The sequence below is a fragment of the Lycorma delicatula genome, chromosome 1 (genome assembly GCF_047948215.1).
Source record: "Lycorma delicatula isolate Av1 chromosome 1, ASM4794821v1, whole genome shotgun sequence".
NCBI classification, from domain to species: Eukaryota; Metazoa; Arthropoda; class Insecta; order Hemiptera; family Fulgoridae; genus Lycorma; species Lycorma delicatula.
Genome location: NC_134455.1, coordinates 282487222 through 282499835, shown reverse-complemented (window position 1 = coordinate 282499835; position 12614 = coordinate 282487222). Strand labels below are relative to the sequence as shown.

At 30.6% G+C, this 12614-nt stretch overlaps 1 protein-coding gene across 2 annotated transcripts in view; it reads left to right on the top strand.

Moving 5' to 3' along the window:
- Window positions 1–12614, top strand: part of LOC142318320 (potassium voltage-gated channel protein Shaw-like) — a 263076-nt gene that overhangs the window by 170829 nt on the left and 79633 nt on the right. For both annotated transcript variants that reach the window (XM_075354896.1, XM_075354895.1), the window contains exon 4: window positions 2814–2993. In XM_075354896.1, the coding sequence (XP_075211011.1) occupies window positions 2814–2993 (180 nt within the window). The remainder of the gene's footprint in view (window positions 1–2813; window positions 2994–12614) is intronic.

Genomic DNA, 12614 nt, shown 5'->3' with positions numbered 1-12614 from the left:
AAAATGGTAAGAGGCCATCTCTTTGAATTACGGCTCACGTCATATGTAGCGCTAAGTTCATCAGCGACGTCCACCGCACATTTGGTTGAGTTATAGTAGCTGTTAATTTCAGGTTTTCGTTTTTCTCCAGTTGAATCGTCAATCTGATCATCATCGTGCAAACTCGACATCAGCAAAACATCTTATTTTTGTTAGGGATATAAGAAACGAGACTAATATCTTCTTGAAAGTCAAATTGGGATGAAAACACTTCAGCATTTCGAGTTTTAGTGAATTCAGGAGGGATTAGTCTTTTTCTTTTTTTTTTACGCAAGGTTCCAACTGACGTTAGCCTGTGTTCTTTGAGCAGATGCTAGACTAGTTCGTAACTGGTGAACCAGTTATACAATGTTATATTGCGGTTTGATTTTGAAATGGGTAGCACAATGCGATTCACAATATCGTATGGTTTATTACTTGCAGCAAATGGACCAGGGGGTTGTTTTCCGGTATACATTTCAAGATTCAAAATTCAAAATAAAAAAAATCCAAAATCCAGTTTTTTTGGATTTTGGGCTTTTTTTGGACACTTTTGGTAAAGTTAATTGCAATCAAAAAGGGAGGTGCACAACTAGATGTTACAAAAGTCCCAAATCCAAAATCGTTTTTGAGTTACGTGAGATACATACATATGTACAGACGTCACGCCGAAACTAGTCAAAATGGATTCAGGGACGGTCAAAATGGATATTTCTGCTGAAATCTGAAAACCGAAATTTTTCGCGATCACAATACTTCCTTTACATCCTACAAGGAAGTAAAATTCATTATTTTCACCCATTTATAATTTTTATCGCGCAAATATATTATGTGGAATATCTACTGATACATGTGTTATTATATATTTAATAAAAATATGAAGTAAACACTACCTGAATATCTTCTTAAAGAAAAATTTTAGTTTTGAAAAAAGTCTTGCTTAGATCTCTTTAAATTTAGGTATTTTAAAATAAATTCTATGAATGTCTGCTGTACTTAAGCTGCAATTAATTTAGCGAGATAACCTTATATATATATATATATATATATATATATTATTTCTATTATTAAGAACGCACGTCATTCCTTATTCTTAATTTTCAGACCTGAAGTATGGATGGTAGCCGGATTAATTATGGCAGTAATATAAGTTTTCAAACGCTTATCAGCTTTTAATGATAAAAACTCGCATAGCTACAAAATGTACATATATTCAGGAACGGTGGGTATGACGATATCCTGGCCGTGATTCTCTTCCTTCCTCAGATAATCATAGATATGTGACACTATTTTACCTGATGTATATTTGCTGATTTCATTGACGACCATTGTACTTGTACTTAGACCTCATCTCCGCAAAAATGTATTAATTTGTAATATGTATTTCATAAAAAAAAAAAAAATAAAAAAATAATGCTGGATTAGGTATTCTCTTCTGGATTAAAAAATAATCCTGTATTGTTTAAAAAGAAATCATTTTTCATTACAGCACATAATTTATGACATTATGGTAGAATCAGTGATTCTACTGAAAGTGATTTTATTAGTAACCAATCCTGGTTGAGGACTGGTTGCTAATACCAGGAGTAAGTTTAACTTATAGTATTCTCTGACAGGATATCAACTTCTTATTTCTCTTCCCCCTGATCTAATGCAGATGCAGTACATATAAATTAAGTCAACATAAACTTAACAGTGAATCCTGAACAATATGATGAACGGTTTTGTGATAAAATTTGTTTAAAATATAAATTTTAATTATATTTTAAACATTATGATTTATTTCTGGGATTAATTATTTTTAAATGTTTTCTTCCACGAAAAATATACATATTTGTGCCATTTTCTTTTCACCAACTGAATTCCGTCTCTTTACTTCTAATCCAACAATATTTTTAAAATCCTTTAACTACTCTTTGAAATGGAGTTGATTATGATTTGCAGTATCGTCTGTTTTTTATTTATTTTAATATATATAAATAGATGATAATGCCTCGATCAAAATTTAGTTTTTCAGTTTTGCCATCCGTGTTCTGATATCATTTTATTTCTTAGGTTTTCTGGAATTTATTGCTTTTCTACTGATGTGCCAATTTCGAAAGGGAGAATCGTCAGCATTATATAAAACCAGTAATACTCTACTACACTCTACCATTTGATTAATTCTAAATTTCCTTTGAGAAAGTTACCAATGTTGTTTGTTAATATTTTGGTTGTGTTCATATCTTACGAGGATTTTTTTTGTTGTTTATTGCAACAAACAAAAACTGATCTATAATACTGAACTTTGAACTACTAAAATAATAGGCGTGATATCGTAAATCTTGAATCAATATACGTAGACATTTTGGAAAGGCCAATCGGCTGAGGAATAAACATTTTGTATCATTAAAATCAGACTAAATATATTTTTACACTCCCTTCCAGTCTCCTTATGGTTCTAACCCATATATGTCACCTGAAGTACTCGAGGAACTAATTAAAATTGATTTCCGTAAGAATAATGATATTTACTGTGCTACCAATCCCTATGATGAAGAAATTAGTATTTCTTGGAGGATGAATATCTCCTGCATTTCGGTGGGCTTGGTGGATTTGGCTCTTTGAAGAATAAACGGAAAACCATTTTTCCTCACATGTCTTTGTAAGTCTGACGTTAATGTTTGATATTATGAGTATGATAAAGCCAATTTCAGAAAAGAATTGTTTCTGATGCCGTATCTCCTATAATATGTTGTTCTATCTAATATTAATATATAAAATAAATAAATGCATGTTAGTTTCTTTAATTTCAGACAACCCTTGCAATCTTGGATAAATTGGACATAGATGCAGAACGTCCAACAGACGAAGAGATTTCCCGGATATTTGGATATGAAGAAGATTATTTGGCTGGTCATCTTTCATGGTGGCAAAAGCTGAAACCTCAAGTATGGTCTTTATTTGATGAACCTTATTCATCTATTGGAGCAAAGGTAAAGATTTGAATAAATTTCCTTTTTAAATTCATATACAGGTTAAAATCTTAAAAAAGTTATTGTAGTTACCTTGACGAGACCTTGGGGTCTCGTCTAGAGTAAAGTTTTGATTCCGTAAATATAATTTTTAAAATTTTACAGCAAATTACTTTTAATTTTGAAATCAAGAAGGCGGTTAATTTTAAGTTCAGAACTTTTCTACAGAATAAAAGGCCTGTGCAGGTTCGCCCAGAGTCCATCTTTTGATAATTCACCAACATATTCTTCAATGTTGCATTCTTTTAGATATTAAGAATTCTGTGTGGGCTCATCACCTGAATCTACTTTGGCCGCATACTGTTAATTTTTTGTTTTTTTTAGTAATCATCTACGTGTATGGACTATCCTATTCTATAATTTCTAATCTAAGATGTTTCGTTATATCCCTTTGCAGATCTTACTAAGACGTGAATGTTTTGAAAAGTAGTTTTTTCATGACATATTGATAACGGATACTAAACAAACCTGACTTAAAAAAGTCGGATGGAATTGAATATAAGAACAAAATATATATCCGCATATATCCGGATATATATATCCGCACAAAATGTCTGGACACAAATTTTTGATTCATAAAAAGATAGAAAATTATAACAGTTATCTGTATTCAACAGAAAGAAAAAAAGGCGTGGCTGGAATAACCAAGATTGATAGGAAAGTAATGGTGAAGAAGGTCACATCAACCACCATTAATCATAAAAATTAATCATTGATAACGTCTAAAAATCACTCGTTACTATTACTTTCTTCAGTTAATGTAGCTTTTATCTCTTCAGTATTTTGTGCGTTAAGAATACTGTGTTTCGATTGAAAAATTCGAACTTTTCGCTAAGTTATCATTAGTATATAGTGAGTTGTAATTGTGCGGTGGTGAGTGAAGTTTTGAACCGATTTCCCTATAGTATTATTTGTTAATTAACTTTGTTGTTTATTTCACTTTTCTATCAATATTAGTAAAAATGAACTGCATCCAAAAATGGGATAAAAAAATGTAAGGTGTTTTGTAAAAGAGGACGAAAGACTGTTTAAAATTGATTTTAAAAAAATTATAGCTTTCTGAAACGAAATTAATTTATGTCCAAGACTGTCCGGCACAGGCCTGGATGGAATATGTGATACGGTAGCAATAGAACTCACTCGGTTAGGTTATCAATGATCTGTGATTTCATTTTCCTCGTATGTTACTTTTAAGATTACTTGCAATTTCGGTAGAATATCGCTACCAACAGGAAAGTGGGGATTTGCAGAATGACAGGCTTCCCTTTAATAAAAGGAAAGGAACATCGTTTCGTCAATTTAAATAATGGAGCGCTCTTGTGAGGAATGTCCATTCCATTGTCAATTCGTTGTGGTTATTTTTTTTTTGAGATTTCATTAACCTCTTCTTCTGTCACAACTTTCACAACCACCATCGTCACAAGATTAAAATATCATTATTAAATAAAGTTAAAAAAATTAAAATATTTAGCAGCCACGACTGATTGCTAGTTATCAGTACACTGAATGAAATTTTCAGTGTAAACTGGTGGAAAAAAATAAAATCAACAGGAACAATATTACACGAATGATATTTTACTTGAATATTATCTCTTTATATCTATATTTAGGGCTTGTTTAAATAATTTATCCGATTTAAAAAATCTTTGCTCATTAATTTTATTTTTTGTTTGTATTTTTTTTTTTTTTGTAAATGTGATATTTTGTCTAAAATAGATGTATTATAATAATTATAAGATATGTCTAAACTTTTTATTAAAGTATTTGGATTGTATTTATGACCTTTATCTAATATATGTTTAGCGAAATTAGAATTTTTTGGTTTATTGTTTTTTATATTATCCATGTGTTCTTTTGCACGTATAGAGAATTTACGATTGGTCATACCAATATATATTATGTTATATGTAGTAACAATGTTTGAGAAATCAATTCTTATTGTTTATAACAATTGAATCAAATGGATTTGATGTCGAGTGGCTTAACAACATTATGCTATTCTGACCTTAATCTTGGTTATAGATCGGCTATAGATCGGTTATAGATTGGCTATAGATTGTGGATTTTTGAACAGGATCAAAACTCAACGGTTAGCTGTATAGAATCAAAAAACAACCATTAGCTACTACCATTGCCAGTCAGTAAAAAATTATTTCGACTATTTTCCTTTTGAAAAACAATCATCTCAATGAATCAAAAACAATCAGTTTACTGTTTTATCTGTATTGGTTGTTTCTTTTTCTTGTATAAACCTTTGTTAGTACGCAGTCTAAACAGAATTTCATCGTCTCTTCTTAGCAGACGTTGATAGGCTATTTGTAGAATTACTACAATTTTTTTTTTTTTTTTTTTTTTTTTTTTTTATAATAATCTTTTTTAAATAATTCTTTTAAATTTACAAGGAATTGGAACTTATGTTTTATATGAATTTAGAACTTTTATTAAAAACTATTTACTGAATTATTATAACAAGTATGACACTGCTTTTAAAACAAATATTAATTAACTGTTAAGGTTACTTTAATTGAACCACTTAGCATTTACTTTTCATAAAATCAGCATTTTTTTCAAAGGACTTAATATTTTTAAAAACTTAAACTTTACCCGTATTTATAAATATTAAACTAAAACTCGACGAAGTAATGTGAAAATGTTTACATAATTTCAATATATGAAAGTTTTTAAAATTTTATGTACTTGAAGAAAATCGCTCGATGAGATTATGACTTAATCAGAATAGAGTGAAGTGGTGTTCCGAATGTAAGGCGGACCAATAAAATATCATCTACGGGAAAATTTCATTAAATGCGCATTTATTTATATCGTAAGTCCTGTTTAGATGATAACGACTCTTCGAGAGTTGCTGTTACTACTCCTACTATTTCTTCAAAGTACTGTGATTGTTTTATATGATAATTAAGAAATCGTACACACAAAACATTACTCAATTAATGAACGTTACACCAATATAAACCTTTTTTTATAACTGTTTTATATTTTTTGTAATTGTCACTTCTATTAATAAAAATTATACTTTCATTTTGTCATAGTTAATTAGATATATCCATTAATTTATTTCCATTTGTAACTATTAGTTTGGATGTGTGTGCTTTTGTGTGTGTGCGCGCGCGCGTGTGGGTGTGTGTGTAACAAATAACAGCTGATATTAACAATGGAAGTTAATTTTTATTTAGAAAACAATATCAGTTGATATAGCCATTTAATTGTTGTTGTGTAGTTAATTATTATTTATCATTTATTATTATCAATATTATAGGACTGCTTAAAGTTCCTTATTGCACGCATTATGAATGAAAAATGCAATAAAATTGTTCATGCAACGCGTTTTATTGTTAACACGAATTTTTTTTCCATTACAACTTTGAGTGATTATAATTCGGTAACGAGTTAATAGAAAAACGGGTTTAATCATTGTTTATCTTGTAAAATTTAAAATCGAAATCATATGTCAGATGTCCACTTTCCTATTTAAAAAAATTAATTTGATTCAATATGGCGGATCTTAGATGGCAGGAAAAAAATTAAAACCCAGCTTAATGCAGATTTTTTTACTACGTAAAACGCATTCTTTGTGCCTCCTAATACCTCTCAGATATGGAGTAAGAAGCAGTTTCCATACTTAAATATCACTGTGTATATTAATACAGTAGGGCCTCTCTTAACCGAGATATTTGGTGGGGTGTTGCTGGCTTGGATAACGGAATCCGCAGTTAACTGAGAACTTAAGTTTCGTTCTTGAATTCGGGCAACAAACCATATTAATATAGAATTGGTAGCAGAATAAGCCACGAATTAAAAATGATTATAACAGTATTATTCTTTATTATTTTATTTTACTGTATTTATTATAACAAAATAAATAGTCACTAATCACTCTCGCATCGACTCACATCAACATACTTTGATTTTTTAACGGAAAAATCTGTCACCTTCTATTATCACAACCGAATAACATTGCCCACAGCAGCGTGATCACGCCAGTTCCATACTACCGTTAAGTCATGGAAAGGAACATCGTTTCGTTGTTGTAAATAATGTAGCGTTTTTGTGAGAAATATAGTCCATTCGTTGTGTTTATTCTTTTTTCATTGTCATCAATCAGTTCGTCTTCATCATTGGAGATTTCTTTAACTTTTTCTGTCATCAAACATTAACTTCACAAACTTGTCATCATCAAAAATGTTAAACGTTGGTTCTCTTGAATCCGATTCTAACCAGTCTAGAACTGCATTTTCCTTTATATTTTTCATCCCAGTATATTTTATAATAAAGCACAAAACTCCTCATTCAATTTCATAGTACACAGAATTATGTGATCATTAACCTGTGGAATTTCTGGCTTATTTTTGTAAATGATTTTTTGATTATTGTTTGATCGATTGAATTCCATGATTCTGCCAACAAATAAAATGCATGTTTTATGGTCAATGCTTTTAATGTGTGCGTAACTGGAAGCTCTAATACTAGTATGAGATAACATCTTTCGTTTATAATGGTTTTTTGTTACTGCTACGATACCCTTGTACAAAGATTGAAAAAGTACTGGGAAAGGCTCTCCCAATCGATTTGTGGTGAAAGTTCGGGCCGCCATGTGGAGAAGAGGCTCCAGAGCCTCGCGATGGAAGCATGGCAGCTTGAATTGGACACCACGACTATTGGAAGATCCTTGTATAAATTTATACAGGATTTTGGGGGATTGTATGCTTCGAGCTCGTTTTTAAGGGCAGCAGGTGCCCGGGTGGTCACCAACCACGCTAACTTGAATCAAAATCTGTTTCGTTTCCGTCTGGCAGCTGATGACCTGTGCGTCTGCGGGGAGGTCCAGTCAAATGAACACCTGATATTTGGCTGTCCTGCTCTTGGGGGCCAGAGACCGGGCCACCCTGGAACTTAGGGGTCAAGGGGAAAATTGGCCACTCACAAGCGACGAGTCAATGTGGCGAGAGCTGCATTGTCATCCGCAACTGCCGGATGAAAGGCCGAGGCGCTATTCGACCACAGCGGCCACTCATCTTGGTTAAGGGAGGATCTACTTTATATTATATATATATATAAAATAATAATAATGATTCAGTGATATGTTGAATTTTCGGCAGCAGCGATGTTAATTACTTTTTTACCCATTCGCATAAGGCCTTAAAACACATAAATACGAAATATGGTAATTTGTTTGAATAGCTAGGGATAAACATTATGTATTTAAAGAGTGGAAGAAACGAGACAACTTAACTCTAAATGGGAAAAATATTATTTATAAACCCTTAGTTGAACCCAAAAAATATTTTTACCCCCTCTCAATATCAAGCTTGGACTAATGAAAAATTTTGTAAAAGTAATGAAGAAGGATAGTCCCGGTTTTCCGTACATCAAGGTGAAATTTCCGAATGTAAGTGAAGGAAAAATTTAAGAAGGAATATTTGTTGGTCCTCAGATAATAGAGTTGGTCAATGATGATGTATTTAACTAGATGCTAAATAATGTAGAAAGTGTAGCTTGGGCTTCATTTAAAGACGTTTGCAAATATTTTCTCGGTAAACAAAAACTGGGCAAGTACCACGATATTGTTAATCAACTTCTTATTTCATACAGAGCTATGGGATGTAATATGTCTTTGAAAACACATTTCCTCCACTCACATCTTGATTTTTTTCCGAGCAACCTCGGAGACGTAAGTGACGAACACGGTGAACGTTTTCTGCAAGACATTTCGGTGATGGAAAGCCGCTATAAAGGGATATGAAATACTAACTTGCTGACCGATTACTGTTGGAAATTAATTCGGAGTGAGCCTGAGGCTATTTATAAAAGTAACGCATTAGCGAAATCTTTTTAATACAGGTATGGCCATGCAAAATTATAAATTTTACAGATTTTAACTATATTCTCCCTTCATTTTTTTGAAGCGTAATTTATTTAAAACTAAGGGTGATAGAAAAATTGTATTTACCGATCTGTAATGTATGCAAAAAAAAAAACAATTTAATAAATGGTATCACATTTAGAGAAACATTATTTTCTTTTTGTCGTCTAATAGTGTAATTAGGGAAAATCCTAACATTCGTCAGTATGCTTTAAAATGTATTGTTTTTTTTTTAGATTAGTTAAAAATAAAAACTTGATTTTGACTTCGAGATTTCAAGTTTTCTACAAAAAATTTTAATATTCTCATCTAATTATTTTAATCATTTTTTTAATAAATTAATGTAAAATAATTTGTAAATTCATTTATTCTAGATGTTGTTAAATATAAAGAAGTAGAATTTTGTTTTTACTCCTGTTATTTTTGTAATGTAATTTAAAGCGTTTTAAATCCTAAGCAAGTTTCTTCTTCTTTCTTCTGAGACGAAGTCGTTTTATTTCTATAGTATTTCTTTTTGTAACAGTATAACTCTAATCCTCTTCACAGATTAACCTGGATATTCTTCAATTTTGCCCTTTTACTCCGTTCGTATTTCCTTCCTATAAATTTGCAGGTGACCTTATTTGAGACTGAACTAGGAACATATTACCATAAATTAATTTTAAATTGAGAGTAGGGATCTTTTCGTTCATTTCATAACGTACTCTTTCTTTCTTGAACAGTTCAGTACCTACTAAGATTCACTATAAGTTTTGATATTGCAAAACAAAAACAAAATATAACTTTTAATTAAAAATGAATTAGGAAAAAGACCGCATAAGAAGTTTTTTGTGTAAAATTAATGAAATTAATTATCTTTAAAAAACTGAATAAAGGTATAACGTATAGTTTTTTTATTATAATCAATATTGTACATATTTTTAGAAATAGCAAAAAGTAAGGTTGAACACTCGTCTTATGAAGAATCTTTTTTATTTATCATGAAATAACATTTTATTCACTTACATAGAGTTTATTTGTGTAAAAATAACGTTAATAGAATCTAAATACGAAAAAGTTTCTTCAATTTTCCTTTTTCCTTTTTTTTTGAGCCAAATTTTCTTGTTTTCAAATCAGCATTAGTCGCCCGTTATTGCTAGGTCCCAGCGGCCTTCCTGTCAGTTCTCCATCCTTCTAATGCCCTAGTGGAATTTTTATCTTTGCTCGTAGCTATCTGCGCCAAGATTTCACAAAAAAAAAACGTTATTATATGGAGAAAATATAGTGATATTCGGAATTAAGATGTTTTACTAGGGGTTTGCAGTTACTTCTTTTTTTGTCGCCTAAAAATTAGTTTCACCACCTTTACAAAGGTTTCTTAGCTGCTAAATCTTTTAGATTGAGTTTTCCTTCAAAAGCAGAGTAAGTAATTAATTCTTACAAATCATGCTCAGAAAGTAATACCCTCATAAAATCTGGCTTCACTTAATTGTAATAAAAAGTCTATTAAATATTTGAAAATTTAAACCTTTTTTTATCTCTGGTTTTTAGAAAGCTTTTTTGTAAATCTAACATGATAAAAAGAGAAGTAAAACGAATCTTTTCTGGCTCATAAAGAGAAGCGTACGAAACAACTCGATTCTCTGGTTAAAAATAGCTATTACGTCTTTAAATCCATACAACTTTGTGCTTAAATATATTTAATTTAATAAAATTTACTTAATTTTCGTAATTAAATTAATTTAGAATGGAATCCTTGTTATTGTATATTTCTTTCTCAGATAATTAATAAACATAGGTTATGAATGATTTCTTATTTCTATTGTGAAGGAAAACTGATCTTTTTCCACATTTTGATGAATCAATATAAAGGCTAATGACATCAGTCAAATAAAAAGGTTTCTGCAGATTAATGGTATACAACTATACCGTGGTATATAAGTTTGCTATATAAGTTCAGTCCATCTATGACAAAACAAACACAATAAGAATCTTTCATTTTATAGAACACTAAGTAAAACTATTTCTTTTACTGACGGGTATAAGATTTTTTTTCTACAAACAGATTCCAATCTAAGGAACTTCCATTCATGTCTAAGGTAATTTAGAACCGAGAAGTTACGCCTGCTGTTCGGTAGAACCAAGTCAAGCAAAAAATTACGTCGCTTTGACGGTTAAGATGTTTACTGGATATCTGGGGACTATAAAAGGGCTCAGAAACGTTCTCAGAAAAATTTACGTTTTCATAAATTTGTATATCATGTTTGCCACAGCTCTGAAAAGACGAATTGTATCTCCTACCCCACTTCAACGTCGGAATTAGTATCATTTACCACTTAAACATGAGAAACAAGTCTAAGAGTAGACAGCACATTCGAGAAAAAGATGTCATGTTTTTTTTATTTATTCTGAATGTACTTTTGTCCAGTAAGAAAAAAACAGTAATCATCAAAATGATTAGTAGGATCAGGCCAAATTTTAGGGACAGAAAAAGACATAGAGCTTCTGTTGCCTTCCACCCACTGAACTAGGGTAATATTATAGTTTATACAACGTACATGAGCGGCCTAATTTTTATCTTGATCCCTAATTTTACAAAAAAAATCAAAAATATTTCATTTCTTTTGACCTAGATTTATTTATCTTGCGAAAATACAAAACGTTCTCAACCTTAAAAAACGTATCTTCTGAATTTTTATAGGAAAAGGTTGTCGCAGAAATTCTCTACTGGGTTTAAAAAAAGACGTATATAAAAATTTCGGTTTTTCACAATTAACATGCATTGTTTTCGATTGGGTTGTAATGAAAATACTAAATTACAATAAGAGGTGGTGGTAATTAATGATGCACTAACAGAAAAATGTGACGCATTGGGAAAGTTTAGTAGTTAATATTTAAGTTACCAGTAAAATAAATAATAAATATGAAAACTTGGCCTATAATACCTATACAGTGTAAATTCAGTCTTTTTCAAAAATTTGAAGTAACATTTTGAAAATAAAGTTGGATTACTTTTTTTGTGGGGGGGGGGGGATTTTGAGTAATTTTTTTAGACGACCACTTTATGATACTCTGTACCTTAATCAATGAATAGTAAGAACATTTTCTTTACTTTAATGTAAATTTTGGCAATCATCGAGGAGGGACAGTTTGTCAGACTTAGCTTCTGGTGCCAAAGAATCATCGTAATTACAGTATATGAAATAATATAATATTTATAATATGATAATTCATAATATAATAACGTGAAATAATATTTTATTGTTTCATACTCAAGTGTTGATAGAGACCACATTTGCATAGTTAAAATTTTGACGCATTATTATCGCTTTACAATCCTCCTACTGCTATTATTAAGTGGTAATATTTCATCCATACGTCCAAAAGTGTTGGGTTTGAACCCAATTCTGGTTCTTTTTTCTTTAATAAAAGACAGAATTATTTTTGAAATGCTGCATGTTTTTTTTTTTACTCCTGATAATCAAACTTATCAGATAAAAAAGTTTCATTCAAACTGGATTTTTCGTTCTTAAGATATTCAGTAACAAATAGATTGAAAGACATACGTAACCTCCAAAGTTGATAGTATGGAGACAAACTATCAACTTTTTGGTTTTGATAAAACTAAAACCATCCTTTTCAAATTGTAAAAAATAATAATATACTGATAGACTGCATAAGTTTATTAATATAGAAAATCCATAATCGTTCTAAATAATAGA